Raw genomic sequence first — 24,247 nt, 5'->3', positions numbered from 1 at the left:
GCACACGGCCCCTTTCATGTTTTAAAAAATATTTTTTTTATTATCTTTAAGTAGTTGTACAAAGGAGTTGCCCTCTAACAAAGCAGTTTATGAATACAGTGCCTCTTGATCAATGTCAGCCCTTTCAACATTCTCACCCACCCCTCCCACCCCATCCATTCCATCACTTTTCTTAATTTTTAGGTTATGTATTGAAACATTTGGCATTTAGCGAAGCAATTCATGTGTGCCATGTACCTTGATCTGTGTCATCCCATCAACATCTTCAACACCCTTTAACCCACCCTTTTCCTTAGTTCTGTGGTATATACAATGCATTCTTGCCTGCATTTTAACTCCCTTGCCCCATTCATTCTTCCATTCTCTCCCTTGGCCTCCCCTCTTGCAAGTACCCATTTCCTGGTACTTATTTTGTTGGGCTTTGACTTAGTCTTTCTAAAGAATTATATTATTTGTGCTTTCTATTGAGTCTCCGCCTCTCCAATCTAATCTTTGCCTATTTTTCTCCTTTTGGTGTGTTTTACTGTTTTTTAGGAATTCTTCACTTACTTTGGAGTTCATGTCCTTTTGTGGCAAAATAACCACAAGGTTTAGAAAGATAATAGGAAAGGGGCTGGGAAGGTGGCTCAGTGGTAGAGCGCTTGCCTTGCATGCCTGAGACCCTGGGTTTGATTCCTCAGCACCACATAAGCAAAAAGAAAAAAGCCGGAAGTGGCGCTGTGGCTCAAGTGGTAGAGTGCTAGCCTTGAGTTGAATAGCTGAGGGACAGTGCCCAGGCCCAGAGTTCAGGCCCCACGACCAGACCCCCCCCCCCCCAAAAAAAAAGATAATAGGACAAAACACAGACATACCTTGAGCCATGAAGCAGGTAGGTGAATCTGAGGAAGCTACTCACATGGAGCAGTGCACTTCAAGGAGTGAGACTGGACAAGGGTCAAATGCATGGAAGCTGTCAGAGCTTGGACATTTGTCTGATAGGGTGGATGAAAAATTAAGGCCCTTCCTCTGTCCCCTTCCCAAAGAGTTTGCTTGTTTTTCTTTCTTGGTCTTTATCTCTTGGTCTTTTTCCCTTTTGCTTTATTCAATATTATATCAGGATTGAGATTGCCATAGAGAACTCCTGTAATCACAGCACTCAGGAGGCTGGTTCAAGGCTGGCCTGGACTACATAGTGAGGCCATGACCTCAAAAACATATGACATAACCAACAAAAACTATCAGCTGCATTCACATCTCATGAGGAACTATATCCACATTTTACCAGAAAGTGTAATTTTTTTGCTGTAATTTAAAAATACATGTTCTTTATGCATGCTATTCTTTCAGTTCCTCATTTCCTGATTTTTTTTTCTTATTTTGAGTCAGATTTTACCAAATCTGTACTACATCTGTTGAGCAACCAACTTTTGATTTTTGTCCTGCATTTTACTTACATGGTGATTACAGTAATTGATTTTCAAATATCAAATCAACTTTACATGTCTAAAATAAGCCGAATTTTGTCATGTCCTTTTTATATATTGCTGAATTGGATTTGCTAAGCATTTGGTTTAGTTCATTCACATCTATTCATTAGTAAGAATAGCCTATAATGTTCCTTCCTCTTAATATCCTTGTTAAGTTTTAGTTATGATGGCCCCAGGAAATGAGTTGGGGAATGATACTTCTTTTTTTTTGGTCCAGTTGTAGGACCTGAACTGTGGGCCTGGGCGCTGTCCCTCAGCTCTTCAGTTCAAGGCTAGTGCTCTACCACTTGAGCCACAGTGCCACTTCCGGCTTTTTTCTTTTTGCTTATGTGGTGCTGAGGAATCAAACCCAGGGCCTTAGGCATGCAAGGCAAGCGCTCTACCACTGAGCCACCTTCCCAGCCCATATACTTCTATATTCTGTAAGAGTTTGTTTAAGGTGTACATTTTCCCCCCTTCTTTAAATGTTTAGCAATATGAGCCTTCATCATGTTTCAGGATTTCAGTTAAGCCATCAATTTATTCTTCTTCCTCCCCTCTTCCTCCCCCACCTTTTTCTTTTTTTGGTATTGGAGATTGAACCCAGGACTTTACACCTGTAAACACTCTACCACTTTACTTACACCCCAGCCACTATTGCCAAGGATTTTTAGCCTTCTCTTTTCCTTTCCATCTCCTCTTCCTTTTTTTTTTTTTTTTTTTTGTCATTTGTGGGGCTTGAACTCTGGGCCTGGCGCTGTCTCTCAGCTCTCAGCCTCCTAAACAGCTAGGATTACAGGCATGAGCCACTGGCGCCCAGTTCTCCTCTTCCATTTCTTTCTCTTTTGCTGTTCTGGGGATTGATCTCAAGGCTGAGAATTGAACCTAGAGCTTGGTAGGCAGGTACTCTACCACTTGAACCATGTCTCCAGCACTTTTTTTTGGTCCTGAACTTGGGCCTGGGCGCTGTCCCTCAGCTCTTCAGCTCAAGGCTAGCTCTCTACCACTTGAGCCACAGTGCCACTTCCAGCTTTTTCTGTTTATGTGGTGCTGAGGAATCGAACCCAGGACCTCATGCATGCAAGGCAAGCACTGTTCCACTGAGCTACTTTCCCAGCCCTCCAGCACCTTTTTTATAGGTTACTTTTGAAGTATGGTATTGCTTTCTGCACAGGTCCACCTGGGTTGTGATCTTCCTATTTGTGTTTCCCTGTGTTGGTGAGGATGGACAGGTACATGCCACTACACTCAGTCATCGATTAAAATGGACTCTTGCTAACTTTTATGTCTGAGCTGGCCTCTAACCAGGATCCTCTGATCTCTACCTCGCAAGTAGCTAGGACTAAAGGCTTTAGCTGCTGCTCATGGTTTCTCCTTGCTTCTACTCCTCCTCTTCTTTGTCTTTTTCCTCTTCCTCCTCTCTTCTTTTTTTTTTCTCTTCTGCTTTTTTTGTAAGTAGATTGAACCCAGAACCTTATATATGCTAAGCAAGTACTCCACTACTTGATCCATGTCTCTAACTCTTTATTTTGTATTTTGTTTTTGACATAGGATCTCATTAAGTTTGTCTGGCCTTAAACAAATTTTTTTTTGGCCTTAAACTTTTAAGATTTGTCTTGAGTTCAAGACAATAATAATATGGTAATCTTTTCAACAATTTTCTTATATTCTTCATATATTAACCTTGTAGTCACATAAACTTGTTGTCCCAAACATTTCTGTGTATGAACAGAGAAGTTATTTTGTTTTAATAGCTTAGTATTTCAAAGATAGCAAATTAATATAGTTCTAGATTACATGCTTTGGGTTAAGTAAATGTTTTATTATTTATTTATTTTTTTATTGTGAAAATACTATACAGAGGGGTTACAATTACATGGGCAAGATAATGAGTACATTTCTTATCAAGCATTGTAGCCTCCTCCTTTGTTTCCCCTTCCCATCCTCCCCCCCCTCCGTTCCCCCAACCAATCCTCCCCGCCCCCACCAAAGTTGTGAAGTTCATTTTCGACATAACAACTTGTCTCATTGTTGCAGTGGGTCCACCTGTATCCCTATTTAAACGATTTGTTTTTTCCCTTCCCCTCCACAAATTATACAAACATCAAATACAGTGAAAGCAGGGGCTACACCGTGGGGGAGGTAAATGTTTTCATCTATGCCTCTGTTCCTTTCTACTGAAGTATCCTTACATTGTTTCCTCAACTTCTTAAGTGTAAGTTAGTATTCTGACAAGGGTTTATTTCCTTTTTTTAAAGACATTTAAGTATTTTCCTTTTGTTTTTGTTTTTGTTCCTGTGCTGAGGGTTGAACTTTTTCTGCTCAAGACTACCACTGTGCCACTTGAGCCATACCTCTACTTCCAACTTTTGCTGGTTAATTGAAGATACAAGTTTCATAGATTTACCTGGGCTAGCTTCCAACAGTGATCCTCAGGTCTCAGCCTTCTGAGTAGCTAGGATTATTTTTCATTTTAATTGCTGTCATAATGAAATTCTGAGAAGATGTTTTTCAATTTTAGGGTCATTTTCCAGGACAGATATGGAGAATGAGTTAAATAGACAAATAAGTGGAAAGGATCAACATATTAGGTTGTTTACTTAGAAATTAACTTATAGAAGAGTGCATAGAAGAGAACAGGTAGTCAGATATTTATCAGATGAAAGAATAGGATAAAAATTGCATTTTAATTCCTACTAACAATTCAGAATTATTTCTTTTGCAATACTGTATTATATTTGTGTTATTTTGATTTGAGTGTAATTAGAAAAATACTCTATCTTTGAGGAAAATGCTATCAGATGATAGGTGTAGGTAGCCCTGTATGGGAGTCATGCCTGGAATTCCTCATCAGTAGCGGGTGGGGGAAGCTGATGCAGGAGGATTGCAAATTTGAGCCATGTCTGGGCTACCTGGTGAGAGCCTGCATAAACAAACAAACAAACAAACAAACAAAAATGATACAACTAAAGTCTCCTTCTCTTTTGTTTTTACCAACTGTTAAATAGACATTTTTTTTTTCTTAAAGAACTGAATTTGCTGTTAAAGAAATCATGTCCTCTGGAGGTGCTGAAGATGACATCCCCCAAGGAGAGAGGAAAACAGTTACAGACTTCTGTTATCTTCTCGACAAATCTAAACAGCTGTTCAATGGGCTGAGGTTAGTAGACTCTTGATGCTTCAGTGTTTTCTCTACTTTTGCTTTTTACCGGCTGATCTGTGGTGAGTATCTGAAAGTCACAGTTAGAATGTTATAAATACTTGTATTAGTGAAGTGATCATCATTTTGTTTTCCTATGACACTATCCTGAGATGGGAAAAAAAAAGTAGGAAAGGAGGAAATCCTATTTTACTCAAGTTGAAAGCTAGATGGTTTTTGTGGTAGTAGCAGATGGTTTTATGTACGCTATTCACACTTGATTGGCAATCCATTCTATATTTATGGGAATACATAAGTACAGGAGTACATAGGCAATTGGAAATGGAGATTCTTGGGCAGTTTTACACATTTGTTTGTTCCTTTTCTTTTTCTTTTCTATCTTTTTTAGGGTAGTTTACTAAGGTTCTAGAAAGTGTTGTTTCTGCTTAAGTTGGGCGTGTCTTGGGCAGAATAGCTGCTCAGGTCTTAAACACTGTATGAAATGTGTTCTGGATTTGATGGAAATAATTTTGCACCATTTCATTCAGTCCTTAGGATTTTTACCATCATACACTTATTTTTAGTTTAGTCCTTTTTTTTTTTGGTCAGTCCTGGGCCTTGAACTCAAGGCCTGGGCTCTGTCCCTGAGCCTCTCTGTGCTCAAGGCTAGTGCTCTACCACTTGAGCCACAGCACCACTTCCACCTTTTTCTAGTTATGTGGTACTTAGGAATCGAACCTGGGGCTTCATGCATGCTAGGCAAGTACACCACCGCTAAGCCACATTCCCAGTTTAGTTCTTATCATAAACATGAAATAGGTAAAATACTAAGTGTGAACAGGTTTTGTATTTAAAGTTTGTACAGGAATGAATAATTTCAGAGAAGAGTTCTATTCGTTTAAAAATTATTTGTGGTAAAAATACCATCTTTGTCTCCTAAGCTTTATAGTTGTATTACAAACCCAATTTTGCAGTGTACTATCAAAGGATTTTTCATTTTGAGTTTTTTTTTTCTCTCTCACAGAGAGCGTTTTTTCTCTCTCTCTGTGCTGGTCCTGGGACTTGAACTCAGGGCCTGAATGCTATCCCTAAGTTTTTGTGCTCAAGGCAAGTGCTTTGTCACTTGACCCACAACTCCATTCTGGCATTTTGGTGATTAATTGCATCATTGAATTTCCTGCCCAGGCTGGCTTCAAACTGAGATTCTCAGATCTCAGCTTCCTGAGTAGCTAGGATTACAGGTATGAGTTATTGACACTGCCCTGTTTTTGTTCTTCTTTTCCTTTGTAGTACAGAAATTTGAAATCAGTCTCATGCTTGTTAGGTAGGCACTATATATACCACTTGAACCATGTCCTCAACCCTACTTTGGTTCATTTTGAGAGAGGGGCTTGTGTTTATGCCATTCTCCTAGACCACTATCCTTGTATTTACATTTCCTATGTAGCTAGGACATGAGACCCAGGCATGAGTTGTCATGCCAATCTTTTCATTGGTTGGTTGGAGACCTCACTAACTTTTTGCTTAGGCTGACCTCAAACTATGATCCTCCCAGTTTCTGACTCTGAAGTAACTAGGATTACAGGTGAGAGCCACTATTGTAGGCTTTCATTCTTTACTTGTATTCAGGCATATTTTATTTATTGAAAACTTAACTGGCACCCAGTATGTACCACATTCTGTGTGTTAGGTATAGAAAATGCCAGGCACCAGTGGCTCCTGCCTGTCATCCTAGCTTCTCAAGAGGCTGAGATCTGAGGATGATGGTTTGAAGCCAGCCTGAGCAGAAAAGTCTGTAAGACTCAGAAAAAGCTGGAAGCAACACTGTGGCTTAAGTGGTAGACTCCTAACCTTGAGCAGATAGAAGCTAAGGGACAGCACCCAGGCCTTGAGTTCAAGCCCCAGGAGCAGCCCCCTGCCAAAAAAAAAGTGCGGAGACAAAATTGGCCATCTATTCTTCCAAATACTTCTTGAGGGAATTATGAAAACAAAACCTAATATCCTTCTGCTCTCTGCTGGCCTGACACTGCATATCTATTGAATGTATTTCTCACCTCACTCTGCATGCCTGTGGAAATGATGGCAAGAACAAATTAAAGGCAAGAGATACTTACAGAGCAGGAAGACATTTGAAATCTCACTTGAAAATCCCTGTGAGCTTCTGGCTCCTAAGCTCTCACACTCTTAATGGATGAACATAGTTCCATTTGCTTTCATCCTTCTTCCTCTTCCAGCTTTCCAGAGCTGAGTTTATACACAGCAAAACTCACTTGATCAAAGTTTATGGCTACATGATTTACAGTGTTTACTGTTGTGCAACTTACCCCACAGTCTAACTTTAGAACATTTTATTCATTACCCAAAGAAACTCAGTACCTAGTAAAAGTGCCTCAGACCCTTACCCCTGGCAACTGCTAGGCTACTATTTGTCTCTATTTATTTATTTTGGACATTTCATGTTTATAGAATCAAATACTCTGTGCTCTTTTTGACAAGTTCCTTTCATTTAGTGTTATAACATATGATACTTCATTCTTCTTACTGGTTAATATTGCAGCATAAGGATTTACTGGATCTTGTTTGTCTAGCCATACATTGTGGACATTTTGGTTGTTTTGTACTATTATGGATGATGGTGCAGTGGGCATCTGTGCATAGATGTGTCTTAGATACCAGTTTTCTATTCTCATGGGCATACAGCACAGAATGGAAGAACTAACTATTCCACTAATGCTACAAAGTGTGTTTTAATCTTTTGAGGAAAGTGAGAGAAAGGATAGGTTAAGAGAGATGGGTGACAATGTTATCAGACACTTTGTACTCATATACTGTTTTGTAGAATGGGAACTTCTTTGTACAACTACTTAAAGATTAAAAAAAAATCTTATCTTGCCTATGTAATTGTAACCCCTCTGTACAGTATTTTCACAATAAAAAAACAAACAAAATCTTTTGAGGAGCTGCTGAATGTTTCCCAAAGTGGCTGCATCACCAGCAATGTGTGCAAGGTAACATGACTCCCTGTCTTCCCAGCACTTACCATTTTCTGTCTTTTTTTTATGAGACAGCCTAGTGGGTGTGAACTGATGTCTCAGTGGTTTTGATTTGCATCTGCCTAATATCTAAAATCTGAACACGTTTTTTATGCTGCTTCCATTTTGCTGTTTCTTTGGGGGGGGGGGAAGTTTTAATCCCTTAAGTATTAAAAATGGATTATTTTATCTCTCATTATTAAGTTGTAGTCAGTCTTTACATTTTCCAAATGTCTGTCCCTTGTGAGACTCTATCATAAATTAACCAACAAGTTGGATACCAGTGGCTCACACCTGCAATCCTAGTTTTTCAGGAGGCCAGGATCCATTCATGATTGTGGTTCAAAGCCAGCCCAGGCAGAAAAAGACTCAGGTAACCATCAAAGTGCCTGATTAGGGATATGGCTTAAGTGGTAGAGTACTAGCTATGAGCAAAAAAGCAAAGTGAAAGCACACAGCCCTGAGTTCAAGCCCTAATACCAGCACATACACAAAAAGGCTGGCTGGGTGATTGAAGCTGTATAGAGCTTTCCTACCAAGTATGAAGGCCTTGGGTTGAATCCCCAATATCTAAAAAATAAATTAGGCTACAGATTTTCTTTGTAATGACTCCTTTGGAGTATAATAAATTCTTGTTTTACCCTTAGAGATGTGTCTTCCCATTTCATATTGAGCTATTGGTTTGTGTTGTCACAGCCTTTCATTTTCCCAGCTCTGAATATCTTAATGAAGTACTTTTTCTTGATCAAAATCGCCTTTCTAAAATATGTACATATAAATTAGGCTCCGCTTCCATTCACTGTGTAAGAAAGCATAGTTCAGAAAAAAGAAATTGGCAAAAATGAATGGTGTTTTGTATATAGTTTCAGTAGTAATGAAGTGAAAATAATGTCAGAAAACGCTTTGAATGCTGTCAGAAAATGATCAAAAGCCCAAGTGCTTGTAGGGTTCTGGTTGTCATGGTGACTGAGACTTGAAGTCGACTGTAATACTGGGTGGGTTTATCTAAGGCAGCTATGTCTACCTACCAGTGACCTCCAGAACTTATGGTGTTTTGAAGAAGTGGAGACCTCTAAATCCCTTGTTATTTCACTGTACAGGAGCACATACACACAAAGCCAAACAAGCTTTGGAGGCCATGGGAGGACACACACACACACACACACACACACACACACACACACACACACACACACACACACACTTCCCCCCACAAATGGAATTATACCAAAATGATTATGGGAGGATACACACACACACACACACACACACACACACACACACACACTTCCCCCCACAAATGGAATTATACCAAAATGATTACACCACACACACACACACACACACACACACACACACACACACACTCTTCCCCCCACAAATGGAATTATACCAAAATGATTACACCAAAGTGAAGTGTAATAGCCTTAGGTAAAAATACAGAAGCTGGGGCTGGGAAGGTAGCTCAGTGGTAGAGTGCTTGTCTTGCATGCATGAGGCCCTGGGTTCAATTCCTCAGCACCACGTGAGCAGAAAAAGCCAGAAGTGGCACTGTGGCTCAAGTGGTAGGGCACTAGCCTTGAGCTGAAGAGCTGAGGGACAGGCCCAGACAAAAAAAAATTAATAATAATAAATAAATAAATACAGAAGCTGAGCACCAGTGGCTCATACCTGTAATCCTAAGTACTCAAGAAGCTGAGATCTGAGGATCATGGTTCAAAGTGAGCCCAGGCAGAAACATCCATTAGTCTCTTATCTCTAATTAATAAAAAAAAAAGCCATAAGTGGCTCAAAAAAGTAGTTAGAGAAGTTATTTGTATTAAATATGTCCTTTATATTTAAATTAAGGAATAAACCATCTACAGTATGTCCTTTAGAAGACAATTCTTTTTCTTTTTTCTTCTTTTTTTTTTTTTTTAATTGGCCTTGGGGTGTGAATCATGGTCTAGGTACTGTCCCTGAATTTGTGTGCACAAGGCTAGTGCTTTACCACTTAAGCCACAGCTCAACTTCAGCTCTTTTGATAGTGAATTGGAGATAATAGTCCACAATTTTCTTGCCCAGATTGGCTTCGAACTACAATCGTTAGATCTCAGCCTCTTGAATAGCTATAGTTATAAATGTGAGCTTCTGGTGCTTGGCTAGAAGGCTATTTTTTAGATGCCCTGGTTCCTATATGGGAAGACATTAAGGAATAACCCATCCTAGTGTTCTCATTCTCTTCCTCCATTCCTCCATGCATTTATTCATTTCTTTTTTCCTTCCTTCCTTCTTCCTTTTTTTTTTGTCATTTGTGGGACTTGAATTCAGAGCCTAGGCATTGTCCCTGAACTCTTTTGCACTCAAGGCTAGCACTGTACCACTTTGATCCACAGCTCTACTTGCAGTGTTCTTGTGGTTAATTGGAGATGAGTCTCACAGACTTTCCTGCCCAGGCTGGCTTTGAACCATGATTCTCAGATCTCAGCCTGCTGAGTAGCTAGGATTAGTAGCTGAGCCACGGGTGCCCAGCTCCCTCTTCCTTCTTGAAAAAATTAATATGCTCTTGGAAGCAAGTTTGGCAAGCCAACAAGCAGTCTTCTTTTCCAGAGATTGCATCCTTAATTGCGAGTATAGGCTTGTGATGTACAGCCTACCTCTCATGTTAGTTTAGTTGTGCACTGAGATAGACAGCCAGCAGAGTGCACTAGGTGTCTGATTGCAGACTAATAGAAATTTAAGGTAAAGGCAAATTTTCTAGGCACATTAAAAAATCTAAAAAGCATGTGAAATTAATTTTAATAATACATTTCATCTGATTTAAATGTCAAAAATACTGTTTCATGATGTAATTCAGTATAGAAAATTATTGAGACAGGTTGCATCCTTGTTTGCATGCTATGGTTTTGAAATGCAGTGAATATTTTATGTTTACATAGATGTCAGTTCAGGTTAGCCACATCTCCAGTGCTCAGGAACCTCATGTGGTTGTGGCTTAGACAACATTCTTTCAGTTTTAGCTTCTGTTGTCAGGGTGGCCCACACTGCCTTCTGGTGAATTCATTTTGGTTGTCTTGGGTTCTCTCCTTTGCAGCCAATAACATGTAGGCCTTTTGGTTGCTGGTAATTTGTCACCATCCACCTGTATTTAGCAACTACACAGATGCCTTCTCTCTCAGTGAATTTGGGTGCAAGGCCACTATAACAAAACACCATAGATTGTGTGGCTTAAAAACAAATTTCTTCTTCACAGTTCTGGAGACCGGAAGTCTAAGAAGCAAAGTGTTGGCAGTTTTGGTTTCTTCTGAGGCCTCTCTCCTTGGCTTGAGGATGGCTGTCTTCTGTGTCTTTACACAGCCATCTTTTTGTTTACTTGGTCCCCTAGTTGCCATGTTCTTAGATCTCTCCTCTCCCCTCTCCATTGTAGGGCCTTAAATTCAGAGCCTGAACGCTGTCTCTGAGCTCTTTTGCTCAAAGCTAGCATTGTGTCACTTTGAACTATAGCTTCCCATTTTTGATTGGTTAATTGAGATAAGATTCTTACAGAGACTTTTCTGCCCAGGCTGGCTTTGAGCCACAATCCTCAGATTCTAGCCTCCTAAGTAGCTAGGATTGCAAGTGTGACCCACTGCTGCCCAGCCCTTAGATCTCTTAAATAGGCATTGTAATAAGACCTATTCTATATCCTAAAGTCCTGTATCCAAATGCAGTCATATTCAGAGGTACTGTGGGATAATACTTCAACATGGGAATTTGTAGAGTAACATAGTAATATAATAATCTTGCTGAAAAATGTTTTTGTTTCTTTGCATCATAGTAGTACAGGAGGTGACTTTGGGATAGGGATGGCTGTCATATTTTTAGATATGTCTGTCTGTCCGTTTTTGGAAGGTGTCTGAGTAGCTTCAAACCTCTTCTGCCATCATTTCCCTAGAACCCAGAAAAATCAGTAATTGAAATCCTGTACTAGCTGGGCACTGGTGGCTCACACCTATAATTCTAACTACTCAGGAGGTTGAGATCTGAGAATCTCGGTTCAAAGCCAGGCAGAAAAGTCTGTGAGACTCTTATCTCCAGTTAACCCCAGAAAACTGGAAGTGGCACTATGGCTCAATGTGGTAGAGCACTCACCTTAAGTGAAAAAACTCAGGGACATTGCCCAGGTCCTGAACTCTTGAGTTCAATCCCCATGACTGACCTCCCCCCCCCCCCCCCCCCAAAAAAAAAAAAATCCTATTCTAGCTAGGCATGGTGGTATATACCTACAATCACAGCTCTTAGGAGACAGGGGCATGGCAATCTTGAGTTCAAGGCCAACCTAGGCTACAAACAAAACAAAATTCTATACAAAACTATTAAAATTGATTACTGTTCTCTCAATATTTTTTTCTCAAAAGTCAGTATCCTCTGCAAATTGGCTTGTCTATGATTTTATTTTTCAGGCTAGGATTATAGGCATATACATTCATACTCTACTCTAGGATCTTAATGAGTAGAAACAACTACAATATCCTGTCTTCCCTTGTAAATTGCTTCTGGAAGTTAGATTAGAAAGGAAGGTTTATGGTTCACGTTTAAGAACATGCAGGAGCCGGGCGCTGGTGGCTCACGCCTGTAATCCTAGCTACTCAGGAGGCTGAGATCTGAGGATCGCGGTTCAAAGCCAGCCCGGGCAGGAGAGACCGTGAGACTCCTATCTCCAATAAACCACCAGAAAACCAGAAGTGGCGCTGTAGCTCAAGTGGTAGAGCGCTCGCCTTGAGCTGAAGAGCTAAGGGTCAGCGCCCAGGCCCAGAGTTCAAGCCCCACGACTGACAAAAAAAAAAAAAAAAAAAAGAACATGCAGGAGTGGAGTATAAAGAAAGAAAATAAAAGCCAGGCACCTGTGGCCCATGCCTGTGATCCTAGCTACTCAGCAGGCTGAGATCTGAGCATTGCAGTTCAAAGCCCAGGCTCTGAGTTTAAGCCCCACACCAACCAACCAAAAAAAAAAAAAAAATGCTGGCACTTAAACAAGGAAGTGTTCAGTTTGGCTTTGTCCATCTCAAACACAGTTTTGTTTAGTATATACATAAACTTGGGTGGATGTATTAAAACAGAAAGGTCTCCCCCACAGTTACACTGTGAGCAGTGTGTTCCTTGCCCAAGTGGCCTTTGATCAGTTTAGTTTAGTGTGTGTGTTTTTGAGACAATGTCTCTCTCTATATCAAGGCTCTCAAACTCAAACTCTCAAACTCTTCATCCTCCTGCCTCAGCCTCTTGGTGCTGGAATTAAAGACATGTACCATGCCTTGCTTGACCACGACTTTATTGGAGAACAACCTGGGAAACAGCTCCTAGGGAAAAAAACCTAATATAGACAAATCTAGTTTATTATTCCATGTGGTAGTAAAGAGAATGCATTGAATTAGAGGTTGGAAGGGTCAAATGTAAACTTACTTGCCACAATTCCCAAGCAACTTACTATTGTATGTGTAAATGTATATGCACTTGTCTATATAAACAGACCTATACACACATATAACCTAGAGAAGCTAAGTGATTAAGGACCAGATTTAGGAAAGGGAAGCTAATGAAGGAGATTATAAAAATAAAGGAAGACAAGAGGATGAGAAAGTGGAGCTGAGTGGTCCTCCATATAAGGGGGAGCCATCTAAGGTGACCCATATAAGGGGGACCCGTGCAAGGGGGATCAGGAGTGCCTGCTGAACTTGAATGCTAGCTATAGACAGGTTTCGGTAATCATAGCTAGTTAGGTTAGTAAAGGAACTTGAGAGAAATATCTTTAGTGATGACATTTCAGCTATACATCTGAAATGTCTTTGCAGATTTGATGTCATCATTTGTGCAGCATTTCTTCTGCCACAGTTGGTAGCACTGTGGACTTAAAGGGAGAGATCTGCCATGTACTTCTTTGTCCCTCAAAAGCTTTGTGAAGAGAAGATGGACAGGTGTCATTGAGAAATGTGAAATACAGTGTCATTTAAGTTAAGGAGTAATTCACAGATCCCCATTTTATTTTAATTCTGTGGACCATTAATATCCCATTTCTGTTGACAGTAATAATGGCCAAATGATATATTCAGAATTGAAAACCAGTGTCAAGCCCTGAACAGTAGAACTTGCGTGAAACTCTTTATAAACTACCTTAGTTAATTTTAGACTTTAATCACATTATGGTGATGGGTATATTAGCTTCTTTGATATGTCTCATTAGAAAAGGGGTGATAACAGAACTTAGACTTTAGGATTTTTTTTTTCAGTCGTGGGGCTTGAACTCTGGGCCTGGGCACTGTCCCTCGGTTCTTCAGCTCAAGGCTAGCACTCTACCATTTGAGCTACAGCTCCACTTCTGTTTTTTTCTGCTTATGTGGTGCTGAGGAAGCCAGGGCCTCATGAATACAAGGCAAGTGCTCTACCACTTAGCCACCTTCCCAGCCCAAGTCTTTAGGAAATTTTTTAAAAATAATGGAATCTTGTAATTGAAACTTCTTTTTCTTTATAGATTTTGTTTTGTTGAGACAACGTCTCAGTATGTAGCATAGACTGACCCCGAACTTATGATCCTCTTGGCTGTAGTGATAGGTATTCAGTGATAGATGGTCTGAATTCTTTTTTGTTGTTGTTGCTGGTGGTGGTCGTGGAGCTTGAACTCAGGGCCTGGGCACTGTTCCTGAGCATTTTTGCTCAAAGCCAGTACTCTACCGCTCTGAGCCACAGCTTCACTTCTGGTTTTCTGGTGGTTAATTAGAGATAAAGAGTCTCACTGGTGTTCCTGCGTGGGCTGGCCTTAAACTGTGATCCTTAGATCTTAGCCTCCTGAGTAGCTAGAATTACTGGCATGAGCTACCAGCACCGGGCCTGAATTCTTTTGAGGAAAGTAATATAAAAAATTTAACCACCATTGTTCATCACTACACATCATTGCTATACATTGCTATTAAATACTTGTATGTTATTACTGGTAGGAAACATGTTCTAGACTCTGTGTGTGTGTGTGTGTGTATATACGCATGTATGCTTGCATGTATGTGTTATTTGTAGGGCTTGACTCAAGGCTTTGGTACGGTCCCTTAACTTTTTCTACTTGGGTGCTCTACCGCTTGAGGCACAACTGCACTTTTGGCTTTTTGCAGATTTGTTGGAGATAAGAGTCTCACAGACTTTCTTGCTAAGGGTGACTTCAAACTGCGATCCTCAGATCTCCTGAGTAGCCAGGATTACAGGTGTGAGCCATTGGTACCCAGAAATGTTCTATACTGTGTGTGTGTGTGTGTGTGTGTGTGTGTGTGTGTGTGTGTGTGTGTGTGTGTATCAATTGTGGGGTTTGAACTCAAGACCTGGGTGCTGTTTCTGAGCTTTTTTTGCTCAAGGCTAGCACTGTATCACTTTGAACCACAGAGCCACTTCTAGTTTTCTAGTGGTTAAATGGAGAGTCTTATGGACGTTCCTGCCCAGGATGGCTTCCAACCATGATCCTCAGATCTCAGCCTATTTAGTAGCTGGGATTATGAATGTGAGCCACTGGTGCCTACTTTGTTCTAGACTTTTAAATCACCTTCTACATAATTATTAGTCTTGGACAAAATTTTCTTTCCTATGAGTTTTTCTGCTGCACCCCAGAGATGATGTAGTTATAGAGTAAAATGCTAGCTTTCCTTTTGAGTGCTGCCTTGACAGGATACATTGCTGAAATTTATTAATTTTTTCAGTTTGAAAACCTCAAAGAAACTTACAGGCAGTGTTTCTTTAAAAATTTGCCTAAGACTTTATATTATTTTTAAAAAAGGACCCAGTAATTGCTGGTTGTCAAAGGCTGATGGTACTGACAACTTCTTTTATATAATAATACAGTTTCTAACAGCAGCTGCTTGATGAGAATATGTAAGAGCCTTGTGGCCTCCACTTACAAAGATCTGGTTATGCCTTTTTCCCAGTGCACCTGTTCACTGGAGATCTGGGCAGGCAATAAAGGGTTGAAAACTCACAGTAAAAATGAAAAATGAATATCCAGAAGCAACTTATTTCTCTACCACAAAATGAATTCCTGGTTTTCATGAGGATAATGGAGGAAAACTTAAAAAAATATAATATCAGATTAAATTTCACATCCAGGACCATAAAGAGTAGAACTGGTACTGCTAAGCTAGGGCTGTAGCTGGTGGCAGAATGTTTGCCAAATATGTGCAATGATCTGGGTTTCATCCCTGCCACTGCCAAAAAAAAATGCTTTTCTTACAACTGATGCTACACAGAAACAATAAAGTAGTATTAGCATAAATTAGAAGTATGCTCACTACCCAAGGACAGAGGATACATTTGGAGTCAAGAGAATGAATACAGGACTGTGAGTTTGGTCAGTGGTAGAGCACCAGAATTGCATATATAAGGTATGGGTTTGGTTTCTAGCGTGAAGAAGGAAGAGAAGGGAAGGAAAGAGGAAGACAGGGAAAGAAAGAAGAGCAGGAAGAAGTGAATACTATACAGCTGAAAAATTAAAAATATATTTGAGCTGAGCACGGTGCATCAATCCTGTAATCCTAGCTCCTCAAAAGGGTTAGAGCAGAAGAATCACAGTTTGAGGCCAACCCAGGCAACGTTTGTGAGACTTATCTCAACCAATAAAAATGTTGAGTGTAGTGGCTCATGCCTGTCATTCCATCTACATGGGAAGTATATATAAGAGTATTACAGTCCAGGCCAACCTCGGCAAATCTGGGACACGATAAGGAAAATAATGGAGGCAAAAAAGGACACGGCTCACATAGTATAATACCTGTCTAATAAGCACAAGACCCTGAGTTAAAACATCAATAACACCAAAAAGACACACAACATATCTCCTTCATAGAGATTTGCCTGAGGGTTTCTGTGGAAACAGCACCAAGCCCATGGCTGATAGAATGGTCATACTCCAGGAGCTACCTGCCAACTTCTGGTGTCTACACACAGGCAGGACTGGGAGCCCTCAGCACAGGATCCAGAGATTACACCATCTCCCCTATATACATTGCAGGTATATATGGAAACATCATAAAGAATCTCAATGGAAGCTGTTGATAACATGTGAATGGGAGGACAGGGAATAGAGGTGTGTGTGTGTGTGTGTGTGTGTGTGTGTGTGTGTGTGTGTGTGTGTGTGTAAGTAGTCATTGCAGTATTTACAATAAGAGCACCAGCTAGAAGACAGGTTGCATGAGGGTGGGGAGTAGTTGTGAGACTCTAATCTCAGAAAAACAGCAAGAAGCCAGAAGTAGAGCTGTGGCTCAAGTAGTAGAGCAATAAAGCTCAGAGACAGCAACCAGGCCCAGAATTCAAGCCCCAGTATTAGCATAAAACAAACCAAACTAGATCTCATCTGAGTTTCAGACGAAGGAGCATTTTTTGATATTTTCTTTCTTCTTTCCTTCCTTCCTTCCTTCTTTTTCTGTTTTTAAAATAGTTTTTTTTTTTAAGCAGTTGTACAGAGGCATTACAGTTTCATAAGTCAGGCTTTAAGTACAGTGTTTCTTGGGGGTTTCTGTCCCTTCAGGTTTCCCTATTCTCCCACTCCCCTCCCTCCCTCCCTCCCTTTCTCCCTCCCTCCCTTCCTTCCTTCTCTCTCTCTCTCTCTCTCTCTCTCTCTCTCTCTCTCTCTCTCTCTCTCTCTCTCCCTCCCCCCTCAGTTGATAGAAGCAGGAGGATCATGAGGCTAGCATTATCTACATAGTGAGACTATATCTCAAAAAGAAAAAAAGAAGGAGCAATCAATAGATGAGAGATTTCATTAAGTTATATTCCTATATTTCTTTCAATGAAGTATTATTTCAGCAATCTTAATTTGTTATATTTCTACCTTCTTTCAGTCTTGTTCTTATTTTTATGACCATATACATTTTGAAGATACTAATAAAATTGTTAATTATGCTTTTTAGTTCTGTTTCTGAGTTGACATATTTCTCTTGTGTTGCAGACTCCCTGTAATGCTAACAAATTCTTCCTGAAGAATGACTTGAAATCTGACCAGTATCACTATTTACTTGGAAACTTTATCCACTGGGACATTTGTATTTTGCTGACTTTATTCTGGATTTGCCTTCACCTTAATCATTGCTTTCTCTTCATGTCACTCTGACTTTTTGTTAAACACTTTCAGGAAACTCATTTGAGTATTTTTTTTTTTTTTGGTCGGTCGTGGGGCTTGAACTCTGGGCCTGGGCGCTGTCCCTCAGCTCTTCAGCTCAAGGCGAGCGCTCTACCACTTGAGCTACAGTGCCACTTCCGGCTTTCTGGTGGTTTATTGGAGATAGGAGTCTCACGGTCTCTCCTGCCCGGGCTGGCTTTGAACCGCGATCCTCAGATCTCAGCCTCCTGAGTAGCTAGGATTACAGGCATGAGCCACCAGCGCCCGGCTCATTTGAGTATTTGATCTGTTTCCTACCAGATGTTTGAATGATAGCAAATAATATTGCCTTTTTTCTCTCTCTCTCTCTCCTGGTACCTGGGTTTGGAACTTAGGGCAGAATGTTTCAAAGGGTTCTACTAATTGCTATGCCTGTGGCCTGGAACTTTTCTACCTACATCATTCTCAAACTTCTGTCCTCTGGAACTCAGCCTCTTAAATAGCTGGGACTACAGGCATGAGCCTGTAGAATAATATATATATATATATATATATATATATTTTTTTTTTTTTGGGGGGGGGGTCCGGTTGTGGGGCCTGAACTCTAGGCTTGGGCGCTGTCCCTCACCTCTTCATCTCAAGGCTAGCGCTCTACCACTTGAGCCACTGCACCACTTCCGGCTTTTTTTTTCTGCTTATGTGGTGCTGAGGAATCGAACCCAGGGCCTTAAGCATGCAAGGCAAGTGCTCTACCACTGAGCCACCTTCCCAGCCCCTAGAATAATATATATATATATATTTTTTTTTTTTTAGAATAATATTTTTTATTCTAGAATTTTTTTTTTTCCCCAGTCATGGGCTTGAATCCCAAGCTTGGGTACTGTCCCTGAGCTCTTCAGCTCATGGTGAGCAATCAACCATTTGAGCCACAGCGCCACTTCCGGTTTTCTGGTAGTTAATTGGAGACAAGAGTCTCATGGACTTTCTTGCCCAGGCTGGCTTTGAACCATGATCCTCAGATCTCAGCTTCCTGAGTAGCTAGGTATGAGCCACTGGCGCCTGGCCATAACTTTAATGGCAGTATTTTCAACATCAGTTATAAGAGTCACTATTGATACTCAGATTTAGGAAAAATGGTCAACTTCTCAAACTGATCTGCACATCTATTTAGTTGTAATTAAATTCCATAAAGAGATTTTGGTAGAACTTTGATAGGTTGATTTTCCAAAATGTGCATTCAAATGCAAATACATGCAACTAGGAATAGCCAACTCACTCTACAAGAACAAGAGACATTCTATCCTTATTATAAAGCTAAAGTAATGAGCAAAAGTGTTAGTGAGAAAATGGGAACAGAGCAGTAGAACAAAATTAAAAGCTTAGACACAAATGAGGAAAACTAAAGCCCAATTCCAGATCTGCCAAATTGATTTACACACACACACACACACACACACACACACACACACTCACACACACACACACACTTTATATTAAAAGTACCATTCAAAGATAATTTTGTTACATAGATCTAAAACTGGCTTTGGTTGTTTTAGAGTTAAATTTTATTTTATTTTTATTTTTTATTTTTTGGGTCGGTTGTGGGGCTTGAACTCTGGGCCTGGGCACTGTCCCTCAGCTCTTCAGCTCAAAGCTAGGGCTCTACCACTTGAGCCACAGTGCCACTTCTGGCTTTTTTTCTTTTTTCTTATGTAGTGCTGAGGAATCGAACCCAGAGCTCATGCATGCAAGGCAAGCACTCTACCACTCAGCCACCTTCCCAGCCCCTAGAGTTAAATTTTAAAATACTGTTGTGTGGTTCATTTTCTTAAAAAAAAAAAAAGACAGAAAAGGTACTAACCATAAAAATAAGATTGACACATTTGATAACTACTTATTAAAAAAATTAAAAGCTGCTGACAACTAGGGAGTAGGATGAGAAGTATACCACACTAATGCAACGGTATTTGGCCAGCTAACTCGCATGAAAACTAGTTGATTATGTTTTTTCAAGTTAGCTCCATTACCAATAGCTAAGCCCACACATTTTTGAGACTACTTGACTTAATACAGATACTTCAGTTTATTGAACCTATACAAGACAGCCAAATACTTAGCTTCTCTTCCCTGATTTTTTTTTTTTTTTTGGTCATGGGACTTGAACTTAGGGCCTGGATGCTATCCCTAAGCTTTTAGCTATAAAACTCTACCACTTTGAGCCACAGTGCCACTTCTGGTTTTCTAGTGGTTAATTGGAACTAAGAGTCTCATGGATTTTCCTGCTCAGGCTGTCTTTCAACTTCAATCCTCAGATCTCACCCTCCTGAGTAGCTAGGATTACAGGCATGAACCACAAATGTCCAGCTCATGATCTCTTTTGTTCCACACTGATAATCTATTTGGGCCACCTTCAGTGATTCATAGACTATAACTGATTATGGGCCTGAGCCTTAAGTGCATTGATGGTGAACAGTTCTCCATTGTGTCTTTTTTGTTTTTGTTTTGAAGCAGCAACTTATTGTGGCATTTTCCTGTTTTCTTACTCTTGGCCTTCCCTATTTTGGGATTGAAGGTGTCTACCACCACCATTGTGCCCAGCTCAGTTACCTTTCTTTTCTTTTTTTTTTTGTCAAGTCCTGGGACTTGAACTCAGGGCCTGGGTACTGTCCCTGAGCTTTTTTTGGTCAAGGCTAGCACTCTACCACTTGAGCCACAGCACCACTTCCAGCTTTTTCTGTTTATGTGGTATGGGGAATTACCAAGCACACTACCACTAGTCCATATTCCCAGCCCTCAGTTATGTCTTTTATAACTGAATATTATTAACTGCTGTATCTTTCAGTCCTGTGGGTTTTCTTTCTTTACCATTGTCTGATTCCAGCCACTCTTTTGTTGAGTTCATCTTCTTTCTTGTACTGTTTGGATAACGCACATCCAGGTCCGATAACATATTGCTTCTGACTTCTTTGTGTAAACTATTAATCACACTATCTGCCTCTAGATTATTGCAGGCATGTAGAATTGCACCTGCATCATACAGGTGCTTACATCCATCCTTTGGTCACACTTGGTACCTAATCTCAATGCTGCCAGTGTCACATATGATATGTGTTGTCATGGCAATAACTTACTCCTGATGCCCATTTCTGTACTAGCTTTTGCAAATCAGACTGTTAAAACAAATATCCAAATAACACAACCAAACGTTAGTGTTTTACTGCAATAAATTTACTTCTAGCTCACATGTTAGTCTGTAATCCCTGAGACTCCATTAAATATGTCTTCTTTTGTTGGAGGGAAACATAGAGAAGAAATGAAAATGCTAAGCCATGTAAATCTCTTTTCTAGACATGGTGTAGAGAACTTTTCATTCTGCATCATTACCAATATGTTAACATGGCTAGGCCCATGTCATAAGAGTTTTTTGTTGTTGTTGTTGTTTTCGTGTGTGTGTGTGTGTGTGTGTGTGTGTGTGTGTGTGTGTGTGTGTGTATGCCAGTCCTGGGACTTGAACGTAGGGACTAGGTACTGTATCTGAGCTTTTTTGCTCAAGGCTAGCCCTCTACCACTTGAGCACAGCTCCACTTGTGGCTTTTTTGGGGGGGGATGGTTAATTGGAGATAAGAGTCTGATGGACTTTCCTGCCCAGGCTGGTTTGGAATCCCCAAATTTCAGCCTTTTGAGTAGTTAGGATTAAGGTATGAACCACCAGTACTCAGTAGGTTATTTGTCTTCTAAAAGACAGGGGTATATATTTTCTTCTAAAAGAGGGATAGAATAATTGAGAAGAATAGACTACTTGCGCACTTACTCCTAGGTACATTTTCTATAGTGGGTTTCCAAACTACCAAAGTCTTAGCTGAAGGCAAACATCTGGAAGCTATCAGTATATAAATGAGTATAAATGTGATCACCAGGGAGAGCAAAGAGAGTGCTGGAACCATCCTGAGGAAGTAGGTGCGAAGGGCAAGGGGAAAAAGCCCAGTGGGGAGACTAGGAAAGAATATGTGCTGGATCCTGGAACTATCTTTGCTCTGAAAATATTACCCTTTTTTATTTTTAAGAAACCTGTACAAAAATGGACAAAGGGTGAACAAATGCAGCAGTGGTATTCACTAGATACTGTGTGGAAATTGTGCTGTACACTGGGCTCCAGTGGCTCAGGCCTGTAATCCTACCTACTCAGGAAGCTGGGATCTGAGAATCACAGTTCAAAGCCAACCTGGCAGAAAAGTCTGTGAGACTCTGATCCCAATAACCTACTCAGGAAAATCTGTAACTGGAACTGTGGCACAAGTGGTAGAGTGTTAGTCTTGAGCACAAAGAGGCCCAGACAGCACTCAGCACTGAGTTCAAGCCCCAGGACTGACAAAAAAAAAAAAAAAAGAAAAGAAAAGGAAATGCACTCTACAACTTGTGGGTGGGGATGGGAGGGGAAAACTGGGAGAGTGTGAGGGAAGTGGTAACATTGTCCAAAAAGAAATGTACTCTTTACCTGACTTATATAACTTGTAACTCCTTTGTACATTTCCTCTATAATAACAATTAAAGACAAAAAAAAGAAAAAAAACCCAAATGCAAATAGCTTAAATCTTTCAAGTTTTCAGCGTCACAAGACTAATTTCGAAACAGGGTAAGTGATAGGAGGTTGATATATACATTTTGTTATTACAGAGATTTACCACAATATGGACAGAAGCAGTGGCAGTCCTACTTTGGAAGGACTTTTGATGTTTACACCAAACTCTGGAAGTTCCAGCAGCAGCATCGGTAAAGGAACTTTGAAGGAATTTTAAAGGAGAGTGAAGGCCCGTCTATAGTAGCTACTGTTTGCACCTTTAACTTAACTACCTTAGCACTTTCTATCTTGGGACTTAAACCATCATTTCATGTTCATGACCCAAATAAGAACAAACCTTTTTTCCCCCTATTTTTTTTTCCAGTCCTGGGACTTGAACTCGGGGTCTGGGCACTGTCCCTGAGCTTCTTTTGCTCAAGGCTAGCACTCTACCACTTGAGCCACAGCTCCACTTCCAGCTTTCTCTGTTTATCTGGTACTAAGGAATCGAACCCAGGGCTTCATGCATGGTAGGCTTGCACTCTACCACTTAGCCACCTTTCCAGTCTTTTTTCCCCCTGTTTATCTAAGATTTTTAAACTTGGTTGGTCGTGAGGCTTGAACTCTGGGCCAGGGTGCTGTCCCTGCATTCTTCAGCTCAAGGCAAGTACTCTATCTTTTGAGCCACAGCTCCACTTGCGGTTTTCTAGTGGTTTATTGGAGATAAGAGTCTCACGGGCAAGAGGACATTCTTGCCCGGGCTGGCTTTGAACCTCAATCCTCAGATCTCAGCCTCCTGAGTAGCTAAGATTACAGGAGTGAGCCACCAGCGCCCAGCTCATCTGATTTTTTTTGAGACAATGTTGTATCTTCAGATTAACTAATATAGGGGAAATGATCTGTGGTTTGCTTGGAAATGCATCTGCTTATTGATCAAAGCTATTTAGGGAGGAGATATTGCTTCTAATTTGAATGAACAGAGCTCAAGGACTTCTTTTTATATCCCAACTTACTTTTAAGTAGATATTTAATAAATGCTTTTAATCTTGTTGAAATCTTCTCATGAGAAATTCAAAAGCTTTGCTAATTGCATGCTATTTTGTCCTGCTCAGTATACAGATTTGATTATTTTTTAAATGTGTAGTTGCTTATTTCTATTTTCTTGTTTCCTATATAAAACAGACAAGTCCTGGATAATCGGTATGGCTTGAAACGATGGCAGATAGGTGAAATTGCTTCCAAGATTGGGCAGCTCTACTACCACTATTAGTAAGTAAATTGTACATTTGAAGACTGAAACAGTGCCCTGATTGCAACACAGCCTGCCAGGGTCTCATACATACTCACTGGTTCTGGGCTAGACAGTGAGTTATAAGTGAAATGTGGTTCAGACCAGATTTCAAGGCAGCATCTTGAAACAGCCTTCCATAATACTTCAACCTTCCAGTTGTACTTGCTCCAAGGAAAGAAAAGTTTATTTAATCAGGCTTAAAGGAATTTGGGAGGTATGTGTATGCGTGCATGCATCCATGCATACATGCCTATCTTGGGCTTGAACTCAGAGCCAAGGAGCTGTTTGTGAGCTTTCTTGCTTCTACTACTTGAGCCACAGCTCCACTTCTGGCTTTTTTGGTAGTTAATTGGAAATAAGAGTCTCACAGATTTTTTTGCTTGGGCTGGCTTTGAACCATGATCCTCGGATCTCAGTCTTCTGAGTAGATAGGATTATAGATATGAGCACCCCTCTTGATCTTGTTTCTTTTTTGGATGGGGGGGCGTCTGATCGTGGGGCCTGAACTCTGGGCCTGGGCACTGTCCCTCAGCTCTTCAGCTCAAGGCTAGCGCTCTTCCAATTGAGCCACCGCGCCACTTCCGGCTTTTTTCTTTTTGCTTATGTGGTGCTGAGGAGTCGAACCCAGGGCCTCATGCATGCAAGGCAAGCGCTCTACCACTGAGGCAACCTTCCCCTTGATCTTGTTTCTTGATACATTA

At 40.5% G+C, this 24,247-nt stretch overlaps 1 protein-coding gene across 1 annotated transcript in view; it reads left to right on the top strand.

Annotated features, from left to right (window-relative positions):
- Scai (suppressor of cancer cell invasion) overlaps positions 1-24,247 on the top strand; it is a 125,486-nt gene that overhangs the window by 66,108 nt on the left and 35,131 nt on the right. Inside the window, exons 3-5 of the mRNA XM_042678766.1 lie at positions 4,474-4,605; positions 22,372-22,467; positions 23,438-23,524. Coding sequence (XP_042534700.1) covers positions 4,474-4,605; positions 22,372-22,467; positions 23,438-23,524 — 315 coding nt within the window. The remainder of the gene's footprint in view (positions 1-4,473; positions 4,606-22,371; positions 22,468-23,437; positions 23,525-24,247) is intronic.

Source organism: Dipodomys spectabilis, unplaced genomic scaffold (genome assembly GCF_019054845.1).
Source record: "Dipodomys spectabilis isolate Male_0828 unplaced genomic scaffold, ASM1905484v1 ptg000046l, whole genome shotgun sequence".
In the NCBI taxonomy this organism is placed as follows: Eukaryota; Metazoa; Chordata; class Mammalia; order Rodentia; family Heteromyidae; genus Dipodomys; species Dipodomys spectabilis.
This window is presented reverse-complemented; position numbering and strand designations above follow the sequence as displayed.